The following is an 18900-nucleotide window of genomic DNA, read 5'->3' as shown; positions in this document are numbered from 1 at the left end:
CCAGGGGCACCTGTCCCCTGCTCTATCCAGCCACCGACTGGTCCAGGCTTGCTCCATCCATAACTTCTGCCACCTCACCTGGACAATGTGTATATACATGCACATATGTACGCAAATCCTTAGCCCTCCCCCTTGTCTCTCTATTAACTTTACTACTTGCTCCTGTACCTTTTACTCTTAGTCAGATACCAGTTTGTGGGTATCCATAGTCTCTTTAGTGAATTACAGAGTGATTTGGACGCTGGCGTGTGATGTAGACCCAGGTTGGCACCCTGGCTTGGGGACCTTGCGTGCTCTCTGCCGTATTTGGGGCATTATTGTTTTTCTTTTGTCCATGCTTCCCACGGAAGGGCTTTGCAAAGTTTAGCTTCTAAGGAGAAGCTAAATTTTTTAGCTTCTGCCAAATACCTTATGGTAGGCCAAATCTGGACCAATTTGTTGAAAAAAAAAAAAAAATAGAGAAATTTCACCCAAAAACCTGGATTTCTGGCTTTTTTAAAAAATCTAATCAGTGGGGCTTTTTTTCCCACGTGGCCACAGTTGGCTGGAATTGATGATGGCCTCCACACATTCTGTGTTTTGCCTTAGTCCCTCAACTCCCTGTTTTTTGGTAACCGGCTCACTCCACTCATTTATGATACATGCCTGGTCCCTGAGGCACTTGGGTTTCAGTTCTTGCTGTAAGGTATCAGTGTGAGAGGAATATTCCTTCTCTCTTATCTATTATATTTCTCTAGGTTCTTCCTTCGCCCACTTTGCCTACTCCTAACTTCCTTCTCCTTAGACTTGAACTCCTTGTTTTCTTTCTTTCTAGTCCGTTCTTCCCAAAACTTGTTCTGCACGTCCATATCTTTCTTCCCTTTATCTCTCCCTCTACCTCCTTTTCTTCCCACTTCCCACTGCCCCATCTCACCCAACACAACAAGTTCCTTAAGTCAGATCTATTTGGAACTCTGACGTCTGGTTGGCCTAAGCTTCAGCTTTACATTGGCCTTATGAGAATTGAGGAAATTTTTTCATGTATACTTTGAGAGTGCTAAATAATTGGTATCTGAGAACTCTATTACTTTTCTAGAAGGCTCTACTCGGGCACAGAGTTTTTGATGAGGTCTCACTTCTTCCTTGAAGCTCCAAGTATGTGTGCGTGTGTTTAGTGGAGTAGAGGCTAGTTTGGGGGGAGGCTCTGTCTGTCTCTTCTCCAGACTCCATCCAACCTTTGTTATTCACAGTGACACCAGGTGAAAGCAGCAAAACCTGGGGCCGGAACTCAGTCGTCCCGAAGGAGGAAGGTGAGGAGGAGGAGAAGAGGACCTCAAAGAAGAAGGGACGGACATGGGGGCCAAGTACACTTGGTCAGAAGGAACTTCCCTCAGGAGATGAAGGGTAAGAGCCAGATAATGTGAATTTCTTTCTCACTTAAAAATGGGTGCATCATTTTAAAAATATGATAGAAAACATCTTTTCCTCTGTTGTATGTTTTAGTGCTTTCTGAGAAATTACAAGCTTCTTGATCTTTACCACAGAGTTTTCCAAGTTCCTTGTTCCCTGGAACTTCCTAGAATAGGAGGCAAGTTTTTTCCACAAAGGGCCAGATAGTAAGTATTTTAGGCTTTGTGGGCCATATGGTCTCTGATGTGTCTAATCAGCTCTCCTGTTGTAACACAAAAGCAGCCAATGAGTGAACCTGGCTGTGTTCCAGTAAAACTTTGGAAATGAATAATGGTGTAAGACCCAAAAAAACCAAACCTATTTCCATCAAGTCAACTCTGACTCATTGTAAGCCTATGATGAACACGATTAATGTCACTAAATTGTACATGTGAAGAATGTTGAAATGGCAAATGTTTTGGTACATACACATTTACCATAAAAATAAAAAAACATATAGTGGGCAAGATTTGGCCCACCAACTACAGTTTGCCAACCCCTGGAGTTGTTCAGTAGTCTAGACGTTGTTGTTAGGTGCTGTTGAGTCAGTTCTGACTCAGTGACCCTATGCACAACAGGACGAAACACTGCCCAGTTCTGTGCCATCCTCACAATCTTTATGCTTGAGCCCATTGTTGCAGCCACTGTGTCAGTCCACCTTGTTGAGGGTTTTCCTCTTTTTTGCTGACCTTCTACTTTACCAAGAGTGATGTCCTTTTCCAGGGACTGATCCCTCCTGACAACATGTCCAAAGCATGTGAGATGTAAGCTCGCCATCCTTGCTTCTAAGGAGCATTCTGGCTGTATTTCTTCAAAGACAGATTTGTTCATTCTTTTGGCAGTCCATGATATATTCAGTATTCTTCACCAACACCATAATTCAAAGGCATCAATTCTTTTTCAGTCTTCCTTATTCATTGTCCAGCTTTAACCAAATATAAAAAGTTCTGTGTGAGTGTTCTACTCATATCTTCCTCTTGCTCTTAAAATACCTATTCAGAGGAAGGAGAAGAACAGGGATCACAGGACTCTCTTGACAGGAGTCTCATCCTGAAGCGGGGTCAGGCAGAATAATCCAGCCCTGGTAGTGCCAGTAACCAGTTGCCATCAAGTCAGTTTCGACTCATGATGACCCCATGTATGCGAGACTAGAACTGTGCTCTATAGGACTGATTTTTTTGAAATAGATTGCCAAGTATTTCTTCCAAGGAGTTTCTGGGTGGATTTGAACTTCCAGCCTTTTGGTTAGCAGCTGAGTGTGTATTAACCATTTGCACCCACCATGGACTCCAGTTGAATGTAACTCCAAGGCCACTAGTACTTCTTTCAGCACCCCCCATAGCCACACTGGCACGTGTGAGCACCCTCTTTGGGAAAAGCACAACGCACACCTTAGTGCCTTGGATGTGCTTGTCTTCCTGCTTGTGGACTTGTGGCCTAGGAGTTAAATTCTCCCTAGTCCCAGTTCTTCATAGGCCAGTCACTCATCAGGTAGTATTGAAGATACAACACCAGACTGCCAGTGAAATCCTGGCTCCACCCTTCCTAGCTGTGTGATATTATGCCTCAGTATCCTCATCTGTAAAATGGGAACAGTCATAGTGCCCATCCCATGGAGTTGATGTGAGGATTAAATAAATTCATGCTCATGAAGTGCCTAGAAGATTGGCCAGCACATCATAAGCATTGTAAATAATAGCTATGATGATTATCCTCTGCTTTTTAGCAATTCTCTTTCATACTTGAAAGAATTTACCTAGTGTTTTATACTTCATGTTCCTGGTGTAAGAGTCTAGGTCAGTGTTTCTTGACTTTTCTAAGTGTAAGGATAAGCAGTCCCCCTACCTCTGCCCTTTTGAGTGATTTTCCAAAGAGCTTCCAAGGGTGACTTTCAGGCTTTAGATCCCTGCTCACAGGTGCCCTGAACCTGTGATTGGTATAGGTAATCCTTCAAATACTAAGATTTCATGTTCAAGTCTATTTTCCCATGTCAGATCTGAGCTGAAGGTGAAGATAACAATTGAGTTCATAAAGGTCTGACTGACTGAAGCCAGGCTTCAGAAAGTACTGAATACTTTTGCATGGCAAATTTAGGTATATAAAGCAAACTACCTAATCAATGTGAGAACTCAGTGATTAAACCCTTGGGAGATGGCAAATTGCTCTGCTATGCTACGTTCTCTAGTAGCAAGAGCCCCCCCAGTCTGTCCTCTGAACCATGGGCTGGAGGGGGTTGAGCCAGGTCTGAGAAACTTAGCCACCCAGAATCCTTTGATATTTCTGACATTGGTATGATTCCACATAGGATTTACCAGGCTGGCTATGGATTTCAATAGTTTCTGTGGCTCTGCTTCATTTAAAGGTTTTTTTGGTTTGTTTTGGTAATCAAATAAGTTTATTTTGCTACAAAGTCTTAACTGTGCAATTTTCTTCCTCTCTATATAAATTCACTCTCACAAACTTTTGAAGCAATTCGAAGTATATAAATTTTTTGTGATCCTCAATTCCTGTTGAAGAAATAAAGTCTCAAAGACCTCTTTGATGTCAGGAATTTTTTAGAACCTCTATATGAGTCCGAATTGACTCCACAGCAATGGGTTTGGTTTGGTTGGTGTATGGTAATATTTCTATTTTTAGTACCTGTTGCCTGAAGAAAATATGTAGTAAAAAAAGCTATCTAGAATTCAGTAATGTTAAGTGAATTTGTGTTTTGTGAATCTTGATAGCATCTTCATCCTTTAAAAAAAAGATATCTATCTGTTGGACACTTTAGTACCGTCTGTACAGAGTTGGGGTGTGTATGAAGTCACAGGCCCCTTGCAATTATGCTGTGGCTGCCCAGGGACCTTTGTCCCACAGATCGGGAGGTCCTGGGCCAGTAGCAGCTCCAGTAGGGCCATCTCGTTAGATTCTTGTATGGTGTGAGCTTTGCTGACCAGGCAAGGGGAGGGTGGCTGGCAGCACAGCTAGAGTCCAGCCTTGAGGATTCTGCTGTGGGAGAGGCTGTGCTGGATGTGTCCTCTGTTGCCTGCTGCTGATTCTCTTTATTCATTGAAGATCCCCTCAGAGACGTGAGAAAGCTAATGGTTTAAGTACCCCATCAGAATCTCCACATTTCCACTTGGGGTGAGTCTAACCTTCACCCTTTCATCACCTGTGCTGCTGATAGTAGTCCCCTTGCCATTTCCTCGTTCTCACAGCATCTCCCCTAGAATCAAGCCTCATTACCAGGGCTGTGCTGACTTGTTTGTTTGTTTGTTTTGTTTTTTTAAGCAGCACCATTGTGCACCGTGGGAAAATTCCTGTGTTGATCTCACTTTTTCTCGTTCTTTGGCCAAACCCTTTTTTGGGATACCCTTGGTACCCTTAGTTTTAGGGAGATGATACATGGCTATTTTCCCTTAGATTTTTAGCACTGGTTTCGACTTTGCTATTATTGATTTCTGGGATCCAGAGCTGGAGGTGATGTTACAAGCTTTTCAGTTAGGAATCTCAGGCTATGAGTTTAGCAATATTCTTATCTCTGGCTCTGGATTTTGGTCAGAACCAGTGGTGTGGGAATGTACTTTATTTTATGGATATTTCTGATAGTACTTGAAACAGAGTTCTGAGGCTAGGGAAAAAAATTGGTCCTTCCATCTCCCAGTAAAAATGTTGAATGGTACTTTCTAGCCCCACCCCCCCCCCAAAAGAGCGACTTCTGGTTATAGTCCTGGTGTCTCCAAGGCAGCCATTGTCCAGAAATTACTCAAGCTTCCCTTACACTATCCTCTAGGGAAAAGACCAGTGCTTCTGGGCCTCTTATTCCCCTATTATTCCCCATCTGAGTGTGTGGGGCACCCAGTCTGTATCCTCAGAGAGTTACCGGCTTGCCAGCATGAACTGATTACAGGGTTTTGAAAGCAAGGTCCTGTCTACCGCCTCTCCACCCCGAGACAAAGCGGAGGGATCAAATACAATATTACATACAACTTGCACAGGTCTGTCCCAAAGTGCACTGGGTTGGTGCAGCCTTGAGAGGCAGTTTTGTTGGTTGATTTTTGTTTTTGAAAAGTGGATGGCTTTGAAAGTTGCCTAAGCATGCCATACGCTTGGAAGTAGAGCTTGAGAAGTTGTATAAGTAGAGTAGCCTGGCCCATCTCTATCTCTGCAGGTGCTCAGTGCTTGCTTTGCATTGCAGGTACTTGCATTGCAGTATTTCTAATGTGTTGTATTCAGCATCTGTGGGTTGATTGCCTTTCCCTTAAGATGAGCTCAGGCAAGACCTCAGCCAGTACTGGTTCTTTCTGTCTGCTTGCCAGCCTGCCTACCAGGTCTTTCCATAGCAGCAGCTTGTGAGGGACTGGATGTCATGCCACCGCTTTTCTTTCCCTAGAGCATGTGCATTTTTGTTTACAAAGTGAGTGGGCTCTATAGGATTTGTTGCCTGTACTCCAAGCCTCTTGGGCTTTGGCATAATTGAGCAGAAGGGGAGAGATGTTTCCAGAGACCCATGGATCTGAGCATAGAGTAAGGGAAGGAACCAGTTCTAACGTGTCTCCATTTCTGCTTATTCAGCCTCAAGTCTCTCGTAGATGGATACAAACAGTGGTCATCCAGTGCCCCCAACCTGGGGAAGGGCCCAAGGAGTAGCCCTGCCCTGCCAGGGTTCACCAGCCTTATGGAGATGGGTAAGTATCGCCATTGTCTTGATTCTCTCCCTGCTCCCTCAGAGAATTCTTGGCTAAGCTTTGGGATTGTTTAGGAATCCCTCATGCTATTTCATGGTGGTAATCTCTTTTATTCATCTCCTAGCCCCCTTTATCCAATTCCCTCTGAGTTTAACCTGCATCCATTTCACTGAGTTTTCCCAAATCACACTTTCTTCCTACTGCTGCCTGGAGCCTGCCCTTGGCCTCATTCCCAAGAGGACAGTTATAGTATCCCTAGAGGAGTGCAGAAGGGTGAGGCCGTGAATCAGGCATTTCCTCTTTCTGGGTTTGTTTCCTTGTATTTTAATGTAGGCAGTCAGCAAAGCTGGGAATGGTGGTAGGAGGCACTGCAACCTTCCTCCAAGGAAGCTTTTCCAGTGTTGCCCTGTGATTACTGCATGGGCAAGATCTTCTTCAGGCCCTCCCTGTACTCTTATCTCTGTAGGTGTCCAAAATTTTTTTTTTTTTAATAGCTCAGTCCGTAGAGTAGAATGGCCTTCACTCATGTAGGGGATTCTAATCTTTTGCAAGAGATTTGTCTTAAAACAAGTTTCTAGGTCATTATTCTAGAAATTCAAGGGCCTTCCAATTTTAAGGTACAAAAAAATTAGGAATGTTTCTGTTGCATCCAGTGTTCTGGGAAACTCATACTGCATTTGGTCTTATGGATTCTGAGGCCCTGTCTCTCTCCAGGAGGGAACCAAAGAAGTGCACCAATGCTCACAATGCTTCTCCAGAATGGACTACACTACATGGTGCCCAATCCCTTTCCAGAACACCCAGTCCTTAACCTAGAGATGTGGTATAGGCCTCTCCTATCTTCTTTGTGTTTAGGAAGCCTCCCAACTCTTTAGGCCTCTTTTCCATCTTCAGTAGAGGATCCTTATGGAATGAAGTAGCAAGTTAGCAGTCCTCTGTTCTGCAAATAGAGACACAGGCTCTGGAATGGAGAGAGATTTCCCCATGCTGGTCAGAGTTGACTGTGGAGAGTAAAGCCCTATAGGTTTGATGCCCAGTTCCTTATCCTACCTACCCATCAGACTGTTTGGTCTTTGCATCCCTGGCACTAAACAAGGAGGCCTGGGGTTGGGGGAAAGGAGCAGAATCTTATTCTTGTTGCTTTATTCCCATTTTCTATTTCACCTCCATTCCTTTCATCTTCACAGAGGATGAGGACAGCGAAGGCCCAAGGAGTGGGGAGAGTCGTCTACAGCATTCACCCAACCAGTCCTACCTCTGTATCCCATTCCCTCGTGGAGAGGATGGGGATGGCCCTTCCAGTGATGGAGTCCATGAGGAGCCCACCCCAGTCAACTCAGCTACCAGTACCCCTCAGCTGACGCCAACTAATAGCCTCAAGCGGGGTGGTACCCAGCACCGCCGCTGTGAGGTGGCTCTGCTTGGCTGTGGGGCTGTTCTTGCAGCCACAGGCCTAGGATTTGATCTGCTGGAAGCCGGCAAGTGCCAGCTACTTCCCCCGGAAGAGCCTGAGCCACCAGCCCGGGAGGAGAAGAAGAGGCGCGAGGGTCTTTTTCAGAGGGCCAGCCGTCCTCGTCGGAGTACCAGCCCACCCTCCCGAAAGCTCTTCAAGAAGGAAGAACCCATGCTGTTGCTAGGTGACCCTTCTGCCTCCCTAACGCTGCTCTCTCTCTCCTCCATCTCTGAGTGCAACTCTACCCGCTCCCTGCTGCGCTCTGACAGTGATGAGATCGTGGTGTATGAGATGCCCATCAGCCCAGTTGAGGCCCCACCTCTGACTGCCTGTACCCACAATCCCCTGGTCAATGTCCGAGTGGAGCGTTTCAAGCAAGACCCCAACCAATCCTTGACTCCCACCCACGTCACCCTTACGGCCCCCACACAGCCAAATAGTCACCGGCGGACTCCTTCTGATGGGGCCCTTAAGCCAGCGGCTCTTCTAGCCAGCAGAAGCCCCTCCAGCAATGGGTTGAGCCCCAGTCCTGGAGCAGGTGAGTCCTGTCCTCTTCCTCTTTCCCTTCTTGGTGCCTCCTGGGGGAGCAGAGATACTTGCAGGTACCTCATTACCTCTTTCTGCCTCTGGATTTGAATGAACTCTATTCTTCCTTCAGACTCGGCCAATCAAGCATTTGGTTGATTGATCTGGGGTGGGAGAGATAGCCAGGGCTGGTTGAATTCTTTCCGTCCTGTGTCTCGGGGGTCTTTCCCTGTGGTGTGGGAAGAAGATGGACAGGTTCTAGGAAGAATCAAAACCAGGAATCCTGTGAGATATTCAGGCTCTGGGTCTTCAAGCAGTGCAATGCCTTCAGGGTACAGGAATGGCTGGAGTCCAGCTCCTGGTTATTCCCTAAAGAGGATACTGAAGTTACCAGGAAGGATACAGGGTGGGTATTTTCTGCCACATAGCTGGACTCTTGCCTCTCATTACAGCATTAGCACAGACACTCATCAGGCAGGCTTCCGCCCATTCATCGTACCCTTCAACATGTACCCCCTTACTTCCACCTGACTTCAAACCCGGATATGTGTCCGCATAAATTCCTACACATGTGCGTACACTTCTCCACCCGACACCTGATACTCCTGGGCATCCTGGATGTATATACCCTCATCCAGAGTTTGCCCCCATAATCCCTTGCTCTGTATAAAACCAAAATCTGACTTGGAAGCTCTCCTAATCCCACTAAGAAAAGGAGGATGGCAGTAACCCTTCCAGTGAGATTTGAGTGTGAGTGATGATTGTATTTTACCATTTGGCTTCCCTCTCCTCATTTGAGATTTTTTGTTATATTCATATACGTAACCTATTTGGGAACAGAGACCCTTTATTATTCATTTGAGGCCTCTGATACCTAACTCTGTTCCTGTCACATGTTTGTTAAATGGATGAATAGTGAATGAACGGACATTCCCTGAAGTCAGGGGTTGGCAAGCTTTTCTTGTAAAGGACCAGATAGTAAATATTTTAGGCTTATGGGTTGTACAGTCCCTGTTGCAGCTATTCAACTCTGCTGTTGTAGTGCTAAAGTGGATAATATGTAAATGAATAGGTATGGGTGTCTTCCAATAAAACTTTATTTACAAAACAGGTGGTAGGCTGTACTACAGCTAGTAGTTTGTTGACATCTGCCTCAAGTTATTTCATTAGAGATGTGGCTCTGGATGTCCCATTCTTATTATCAGTTGCAGGGATCGTGGCCTTCTGGTTCACTCTTGTATCCCCAGTGCCTCCCAACACACTGTATGGCACACAGTAGGTGTTCAATAAATATTTGTTGACCAAATGAATAGGGATATGGCAGGGTGGGGTGGGAACAGTGGACGTCTGGTTCAGAAATCTGGTACCATCATCTGATGTGTTTCTTTTTGTCTCTTGACCAGGGATGCTGAAAACCCCCAGCCCCAGCCGAGACCCAGGTGAAGTCCCCCGTCTCCCTGACCCCAATGTGGTCTTTCCTCCAACCCCAAGGCGCTGGAACACACAACAAGACTCTACCTTGGAAAGACCCAAGACCCTGGAGTTTCTGCCTCGGCCTCGTCCTTCTGCCAACCGGCAACGGCTGGACCCTTGGTGGTTTGTGTCCCCCAGTCATGCCCGCAGCACCTCCCCAGCCAACAGCTCCAGTACAGAGACACCCAGCAACCTGGATTCCTGCTTTGCTAGCAGTAGTAGCACTGTGGAAGAGCGGCCTGGACTCCCAGCACTGCTCCCATTCCAGGCAGAGTCGCTACCCCCTGTTGAGCGGACGCTTCTGGACCTGGATGCCGAGGGTCAGAGTCAGGATAGCACTGTGCCGCTGTGCAGAGCCGAACTGAACACACACAGGCCTGCCCCTTATGAGATCCAGCAAGAATTCTGGTCTTAGCATGAAAGGGTTGGGGTGGGCAAGGGGGAAGCAGGAAGATGTGGGGAGAGCTGGCTGGCACAGCCCTTTCTCAGAGTTGGACCCCCTGCGAACCAGCCCTACCTCTTGCACTGATAATGCACTTTGAAGATGGAAGGGATGGAAATAGGGCCACTTCAGAAAGTCTCCTGCCCTGCAGGGTCTTTCTACCCATGTCCTCTGGGGGGGCTGTGGCCATCAGCTCTGGCTGTGTAGGGGACAGAGGGGTGCGTGCATGTCCCCCATCCTCCAGTTTTCCTCGCCTTTTGGGTGACCCTGCAGAGTCACTCAGCCAAATCAGTCTGCTGCTGTCTCTCCTCAGCCAGCTGGGTATGCACAGAGCCTGTCCTGGGTTCCCTTTGTTTGCCCTGAGTTCAATCTTCCCTAACACCAGTATTGGATATTCTATGATTGATTTTGCACCCCCTCCACTCTTCCCCCAACACCGTGATTCAACTCTTGTTTGGTGTGAGATGTGAACTTTTCTGTGTCCTAAGCTCTTCCCTGCCTGCTGAGAACTGAAGGCAAGGTGCCCCAGTGTGGGGGCATAGGAGTAGATGGACCTGGCACTACCTGCCTGCACTTCCATGTGCTCAACCTACTTATATGAGCCTACAGGTGGTATGGGGAGCTGCCCCAGTGAGAATTGGGGAAAGGGGAAGAGTTAAGAAAGTACAGTCAAGTTGCAGTAAAGAAGTAACAGTCTGTCTGTCCTCATTCCTTCTAGAAATGCTCAAAGAAGGACAGAAACCATCACCTGTTGAAGGTATCCATCTGCCTACCTGGGGTCAGGACAGGGTCATAACTAGGTTCTGATATGAACATATGCTCATCCCAGAAATGGTTTCTTGGGAGACACATCCACTGGTGCCAGTTCTGAAGCCAGAGACAAAGTTCCTGTGTTTGTCCCTTTTGTTGTCTGATCTTTGTGTGTCATTCCTTCCCTTGGTCTTTCCTCTGATCCCTGGAATTAGTTGACTTAAGGCTCCGTGTTTGGTTGATAGCATATCACTGTGCAGCACCAGAATAGTAGGTGTGGGTATGCCCTGGACTCTGGGAGTTGGAAATTGGGGGTTTCCTTCTCAGCTGGGCCATCCATTTTGTGAAGTAAAATGGGGCCATTCATTAGTAACAGTGTTCTTAAATGGATGTGGTAAAGGGATGATTTTTTTAAGGGGCTTAGTGACCCACTCATATACAATAGCCTTCAAGTCCCAAGCACTGAAAATTGACCAAGGCCTCTTCTTGTCTGTGCACACAGGCAGCCTCTGACATTGGGCTCTGGACAGAATAGGAAGGACAACAGAGGCCAACCCTGGATTTTCTGGAATTTGTTTCCTTAACTTGAATGTAGAGCTTCTTCTGAAGCCTTCTCATATGTATCGTCACCTATTCTGCTTACTCTGAGGCCTCCTGTGTTATATGGGGACAGTTGTCTTTATTTAGGAACCACAACTAGTTCTTAGGTCCTTCTCTTGCCTCAAGACTAAATGTTGTGCCACTGTTCTTTATTATGGAATATTGCTCTGGAGATGTTGGAGGCTAATCTGGAGGTTTCTGCATTTGCTGCTCAGATGCCAGAATGGGGAGAGTTGTGTACCTGGTACAGATGGTGAATTTGGCAGCTGCTGTTTCTCTATAACTGTGATAGAAGTCTCGCCCTGGGGGTGACACAAGGCTTGGCCTGGTTTTGGAATTGTTTCTTGCTTTATGAATCCACTAGCACTTTGGTTCAAGGGCCTCACTAAGTTTTGGGTGGGGAGGCACTGTTGGTTCTATTGCCCGGGATTTTGTTATTGCATTTCATGTCTCTCCTTCTCTTTGTTCAGCTAAGCCAGTAAGTAAGAGATTATTTTTGTCCCGTGCCCTGAGTCCTAAGCTAGGGTGGAAAAAAATGTGAATCCCCTCAGCAATTCCAGCCAACCAGTGACTCTTCTTCCTTCTTGTTGGGGTGGTTGTTGTAAGCTGCTGCTGAGTTGACTCCAACTCATGGCGACCTTATGTATAACAGAACAAAACATTGCCCGGTCCTGTACTGTCTTCCTGATCACTGGTATCTTTGAGTCCGTTGTTGTGGCTGTTTTGTCAGTCCATCTCATTGAGGCTTTTCCATGTTTTTCTTGGCCCACTAGTTTACCAAACACCATGTCTGAGTCTAGCAATTGGTCTTGATGAAGAGAAGCACACACATGGTTCAGTTCTCTGCCCTTCCTCTCGTTCCTCTGCAACCCCAATCCCTAAGCCACCAGCACATCTGTAAACCGTTGACCACACTAGATGGATCTCTGGTGGGGTACAGCCTACAGCTCAGCCCAAACCATGCTGGCTCTGGACCACACCCTCTGGTATTAAGCAGAGATTTTTCCTTTGTTATTTTTTTACTTTTTGTCATTTTGTTAGACTTCAGTGATCTTTCTTGGCAGTCCTTAGTGTAAACTGAACGATAGTCACCTGCAATTGAGTGAGAGGTCGAACCCAAAGGATGAGTAAAATCTCTTTGGGAAGGAAAATTGCAGAACCAGAGCTATTCCAACGGTACTACTGTGAGCTTTCATGAAGATGGAGGAGTTAACATCTCTCAGCTCCTGCTATATCTTCCAGTCTCTGACAGCCCCCTGCCTGCAGCACTCTCTTTGTGGAGCAAGGCTGGAGATGGGTTAAGGATCTAATATTGTAGCAGGTTTGAGTTGCTTTCTGTCTACTCAGGTTCCTTGCCCTATGGTTGTGATCAGGAGCTGACCATGAAGCTGTGGTGAAGTGTAGTAGCTGGTCTTCCCTTTCTCCTCTCCCTTCCTTTTCTTTCCCCAGTGATGTTTTTGTTCTGCTCTCGGCAGTGTGCTCACTACGTAGAAGATAGTGATAGGAAACAGATATGGTTCTCTGCCCCTTTTCCTGGGATCCTTCAGCTCCTATCACTGATTCCAAACAAGACTATTCTCTCTTTATTCCCTTGGAGATCCAGACCCTGCAAAAGGGTTGAGTAGATTTCCATGTTATCCTTATATGTTATTTCTAAGAGGCTTTGGGGGATGCTCTTAACTTGGTATTCTTTGGCATCCCTAGGGTCTGGTCATAATAACAATAATAATATGAAGGAGAATAACAATAATATCTTACATTTGGACAACTTGGAATAGTTCTAACCTTTCCTTCTGACTTTGACAAAATTATATAATTTTCTTTCGACATTTGATCTCCTTGCTGGTGAACTGGATGCTTCAAGATGAAAGTTTAAGTGAAAAGAAATTTAAAAGACGTTTGGACTGATTGCTGAGTCGGGCACCAGGCTCTGAGACCTAAACAAGCTGGTCCTGTTCCTCTTTTGCCGGGTGACCTTGGGGTTGTCTCTTAGCCCATCTCAGATTTCCTTCCTTGAAAAGCGATCATCACATGTTTCCTTCACAAGGGCAATGGGAACCTGTATCAGAGAAGGTCAGTGAAGCACTGTGATTCCTCACCAGCTCCTAGAGAAGTTTCCTTCACCTTTAGAGGGAGAATTGCTGAAGTTGACAAAATGTGGCTTTCGCCACCTCTAGGGGACTTACCTTTTGTTTTTTCCTTTGGCTTCTGAAAGAGGAGTGATTTCGAGTCGGCTTAGCATAACTAATGGGGACCACGGTCAGGGACAGGCTCACCTACTGCATATATGTATGTAGCACCTGGTTTTACAAGCATCCTTTTCTAATTTCCCCACTTGTCAGGCTGATTGATCTCCCTCACCATTTGTGTTTTGTTGTTGTTAGCTGCCATCGAGTCAGCCCCAACCCCTCCCCTCATGGCAACCCATGAACAACGGGATGAAACACTGCCAGTCCTGTGCCATCTCCATGACAGATTGTAGATCGGACCATTGTGATCCGTAGGGGTTTCATTGGCTGAGTTTTCAGAAGCAGAGCACCAGGCCTTTCTTCTAGTTTGTCTTAGTCTGGAAGCTCTGCTAAAACCCGTTCAGCATCCACGGACAGATTGGTGGTGGCCACACGTGAGGTTCATTGGCTGGGAATCGAATGAAGGCCACCTGCGTGGGAGGCAAGAACTTTACCACTAAACCACCAATGCCTCACTTGTGTCTTACAGAGAAGGAAATGGAAGATGGGGAGGTTGGTGGCAACATCAGGATGACAGTTTGGTCTCTCTGATTTCCCAAAATTGGATTTATTTAGAGCCTGGAATCAAGCTAATTACTAGAAGAATCTTTGGGGAGTGGTTCCCCTCACCCTTGGGATTCCCCATAAGGCCCCATTTCTCTCAGGCCACTCAGGGATACAGCAAGACACCCCAAGGGAGCTAGGCCTGACATTTTGTTGAAACTCTTGCCTCCACAGTCCCCACATTGGAGCACCCCACCATCCCCACCCTCACCCCTACCAGCACCATGTTGAGTAGGAACACACTTCTCTGGGCTTCCTATAACTCTTCAAGCTCATTTTTCACAAAGCAAAGAGCAGCAGATACTAAAGACTGAATGACTGTGAATGGTGCACTTCAGGGTTGTTATGTCTTTCCACCTGGCCCCTTTCTGCTTGTCAAATCTTAATCTCTTCTCACCTGTTTGAGTCTATGCCTTTGAGTTCAGGTGTGTGAGGGCACAGTCAGGCAGGCCAGAAACACCGTCTTTCTGCCTCTCCGAGGATTTGGGGGAGGAAGCAGGTGCTGCTGTTTCCGTAGTGCCAGGCTTTTTGCCGAGGGCTCTGCCAGAGATTGTAGACCTGAGAAAGTGGGTCAGAGGTGAGATCAGCCCGCCTCACATTGTGATCATAAGTAAAGATGGTGGCCATGGGAGGCTTGTGACTTAAGCCGCCCACTTGTATGAATTTGCAAACATGTCTTTCCCTCTCTGGACCTCAGAAGCTCAACCGTGAACTGGGAATGCTGCTGCCTTCCCTACCTGAAGCAAGAAGCCCTTTTAACTTTAAAAATTTTGGTCCTGGAACCCCAAGGCCAATATCGATAAGCAACACCTTGCTAATTGCATTCCTTTGTGGAAAGAAATAACTGTGGGTGTGGGTCTAAGTACATGTATGTTTGCGGGTCAAAAACAGTCAAATATTGGCAATTTTTTACGGTTCAACCTAACAGACTACCTACCTCTCTCCTTGGCTTCAGGCCTGAGGATGACTCCACCTTGTCAGAATACGGTTGTTAGGAACACATTCTCAGATATGTTTCTTCTTTCAAACAAATCAACATTTCCCTAGATAAGGAATTCAAATGAATAAAAATCCACACAAGAAAGGAAAACCCACTGCTGCTCCTGGGGAGTCCTCACTCCCTAGATTTTCCCAGCCTCGCTTGAATCACTCCACCTCAGGTGCAGGTGTTGGAAGGCATAAGTTGTAAACTAGAACCCCGCTGAATTAGGGCTGATTAACAGAGCATAGGAGCCCAGTTTCCCTAATTTGCCTCACCCAGCCATTGACTTCTACACCTTTCAGACGGTTGACTGGGTATTTTCCAGCTGTCCAGGTGAGATATTAACACTCAGCCTCTCCCCACCACCCCACCTTTTCTTGATCCACTTCCTGTCTTGGGCCCTGGAAGAGCCTGGCAGCACCCAGGCTTTCCCTAGGCTACTTAGGGAGTCTTGGGCTGGGCTTGCTCCTGGCTGTGGGGCTGAGTATCCCTGAGAAGCCTCCGTAGGACAGGTCTGTCCTGATTCTTACTGTCTGTGGTTACCTGCATCCCCTGCAGGGAGCCTGCTTTGGGCTTTAACTCAAGATTGCAGCTAGAAAGAGGACCCTTAAGGCCCAACTGGTTATCAGAACTTTCTAGCTTTTCCACACCTCTCTTTGTTTCCCTTGGAAACAGCCATGCCTTTCCCCTGGCCCATCCTTCTTCCTGACTGGTCTGACCCATCCTCCTTGCAAACCCCCACCACCTAGTTTGACTAGTCTGATTGGCAGGTGTGGACATAGCAGCTAGATAGGTATCTCAGGATGAAACATCAGAATACAATTCTGGGGGTTCAAAGACAGCCTTTCCTACTGGGACCTGTGGGATAGACATTCACGAATTCTGAACCCAGAAGTCAGAATGGTGTGTGAAGGCCCGTGGACATGGAGTTACTTACTCTATACTTACTGAAGTCCAAGGGAAGGTTTCAGAATTAATATGTTTCTTCACACCTATATACCTGCCTAGACAGATGCTGGCTTTATTTAAAGTTTTTTGATATTTTTTCATTAATTTTGATTTTTAAAAATACTGCCTTGAAATTTATCTTGATTATTGAGTTTTTGGCATCGCCTTAATTTTGTATCCAATGGGATTGTCTCCCTCACTTCCCTCTGGTCCCACCTGCCTGTCCCCCATCTGGACCTGTGAACTAGCTTAGGCATAATCGCGAAGTAGGTTTTAGCCAACCTTCCATATCTCTTGGAGCCCTTGTGGCACAATGGTTAAGAGCTTGTCTTCTAACCAAAAGGTCAGCAGTTCAAATCCACCAGCTGTTCCTTGGAAACCCTAGGGGCAGTTCTACCCTGTCCTGTAGGGTCACTATGAGTCAGAATTGACCACAACAGGTTTTTTTTTTTTTTTTTTTTTAATGGTCCATATCTCTAGTTCTTGCCCTTCCTCTCCGGTCCTGAGTAAGGCGGTAGCTCTCTGGGGATGTCTGCATTTACACTGGAGCGTGTTGACTTAAAACAGTGACACATCTAGGATGGTTTTCCTGAGTCTTTAACTTTGGACCTGTAACTTGGCTATGACTTTTCCTTGATGTCCTCTAGCTTCTTTGCAGGGTCTCTGAAACCTGACACCACTTGGAGGGTGTATGTGTTTCAGGGACATGGGGAGCTATTTCAGTAGAGAGGATCCTTTGGATTGTCATCCTAAACCTCTTTGGGACATCTTTTAATTTCAGGAGAAGTGAATAAATCTCATTCATCAATTCCCAGGCTGAAGGGAAGCCTCTTCAATCCCTTGCTAGGGAACAAGAGCGGCGTTTCCTAGCACTGAGACTTCAGAAATGTCAGCCACTTATACCACCTACACAGTCACTGTCACTACCTTTTAGTATTCTCTATCATCATAATTTCATTCTCATCATTTATCTCTACCTCCAGTTTCATAAACCATGCTGGCTATGGCTCTTCTACCACTGTCAGAGTGAGGCCTGGGTTTATCCTGAGCCTAGATACTAACAATAAATTCTAAGATCTATTCTGTCTTCTGTGTTTCTTCCCTTTCATAGTGGTTAATATTCATGTATTTTGTGACTCCTCAAAATAATCTGGTAAATGGGCATTATTCTTATCGAATAATATGGAATGAGGCTCAGACAGTCATGTAATTTGCCCAGGGTCATACAGCTAGTATGCAATGTTGCTGACTCAACTGAGTTGTTGGCTCAACTGAGTGCATTTCCAGGCTGTTCAGAAGCCCTGGGATAAAAATGGCATAGCTTAGCCCACCTAGGCTTTGTGCTCACTCTTTGTCCTAAGAGGAGTTGTGTCCTTTGACTCATCGGTCAATTACTTGTGTGACTAAAGACACTGAGCAGGACTTGTAACCTCCCCTAAGCTCAGCTCCCTTCCTCTCTGCACCTGGCTGCTTTTTCCTCCATCACTGATATGTTTTTATTGTGGATTTTTTTCGTTAATTTTGATTTTTAAAAATACTGCTTTGAAACTCTCCATGAGTTTTCAGGGATTCTTACCACATGGGGACTGAATGTGTCAAATCTGCCACTCTTCTCCCAGTGCCACTGCTGAAGGTCTGTGGGTCTCTTTCTGTGTCCAGCCTATCCCAGAAACAGTAGTTGCCCCATTATTGCTCTACACCTCAGCTCAACCCCTTCTTCCCAGTCTCCCAAGTTTGGAAGCCTTATTGTAGCTCCTGTCACCCCCGTAGGAAATTGAAATCAGGCTCTTGCCTTTTTCATATTGAGCCACATGCCCTTGGTACCTACCCAGTTGTAGCAAAGAAAGAGATGAACTTGTTTTCTCCTCTAATTTCTCTCACTACCCATTCTTCTCTCTCTCTCTCTCAGACAGACATTTTGTAGTCTAAGATTGTATCTTCTACAAGGTTAAGGAAAGAAATTGGAGATGGGTTATATTTAGTTCCCAGAAAAGCTTTCTTTGGGATTTTCCTTCCCCTTAGAACCTTTTAAAGTGAAAGTTCACCTATGTGTTTGTTTTGTTCCTATGTAATTAGCTAGTGGCTTTTCTCCCTAGACTTGCTCTGCTCCCATGCCTTGTCCATGTGCCCTGTCCCTGTGTCCTTGAATTCCCATTTTGCTTTGGGGTTTAAGTTATTGTATGTTGTCAACAATATTTAAAAATGGAAAAGTCCTGAAGGAAGCTTATCAGGTTCTTTTCTTTGGCCTTTTTGTTGCTGTTGTTCTCCAGGTACTGTAAATTGTTAACTAGGGATGCCAAGCCGGCTTGGTTCAATGGCTAAACCTCTTATCGTGTTACAGTGTAATGCTGATCTCAGCCTGGTCTCAACACCAGAGCGCACAGACTTGAATAAAACTGTTAAAACAATTACCTCTTGTTCATCGTGTTACTTTGTAAACTTTTCCTTTCCTCTCTTTTTAATTATAACAGATACCCAGCTAACTGGGCTATTCCTAGGAATTTCCCAGTGGGTGTAGGAAAAAAAATAACTATGGAGAGAGAGATGGATATGCTGCAGGAAAGAGGGGGTGGGTGAGAAGCCTTTCTGAAGGGTCATAGAGCCCCAACTGGCAGCAGTGGCCTTTCTGAAACATGATGCTAAAGGGCCTGCCCCGATGATTCAGTCTCTTCCCACAATTGACTTTCACGCAGGTCATGGGTTTGGACTTTTTAGAGCCACTAGCAAGTGTGTGCTATCTTACACTCCCTACCAGTCTCCACCCTGACCTTCCTGGTGGAGTTGTGAATGGGGCTAAGGGGACAAACATGAATGGAATTGTAGATACACAGACTACA

The 18900-nt window shown here is 46.0% G+C and overlaps 1 protein-coding gene across 1 annotated transcript in view; it reads left to right on the top strand.

Annotated features, from left to right (window-relative positions):
* The window catches only part of MAP3K9 (mitogen-activated protein kinase kinase kinase 9), a 101738-nt gene extending 83267 nt beyond the window's left edge, over positions 1 to 18471 (top strand). Inside the window, 5 exon segments of the mRNA XM_049897951.1 lie at positions 2 to 107; positions 1230 to 1383; positions 5986 to 6098; positions 7286 to 8089; positions 9480 to 18471. Coding sequence (XP_049753908.1) covers positions 2 to 107; positions 1230 to 1383; positions 5986 to 6098; positions 7286 to 8089; positions 9480 to 9964 — 1662 coding nt within the window. The 3' untranslated portion in view covers positions 9965 to 18471.
* The last annotated feature ends 429 nt before the right edge of the window (positions 18472 to 18900 follow it).

The sequence above is a fragment of the Elephas maximus genome, chromosome 10, assembly GCF_024166365.1.
Source record: "Elephas maximus indicus isolate mEleMax1 chromosome 10, mEleMax1 primary haplotype, whole genome shotgun sequence".
Taxonomy (NCBI): domain Eukaryota; kingdom Metazoa; phylum Chordata; class Mammalia; order Proboscidea; family Elephantidae; genus Elephas; species Elephas maximus.
This window is presented reverse-complemented; position numbering and strand designations above follow the sequence as displayed.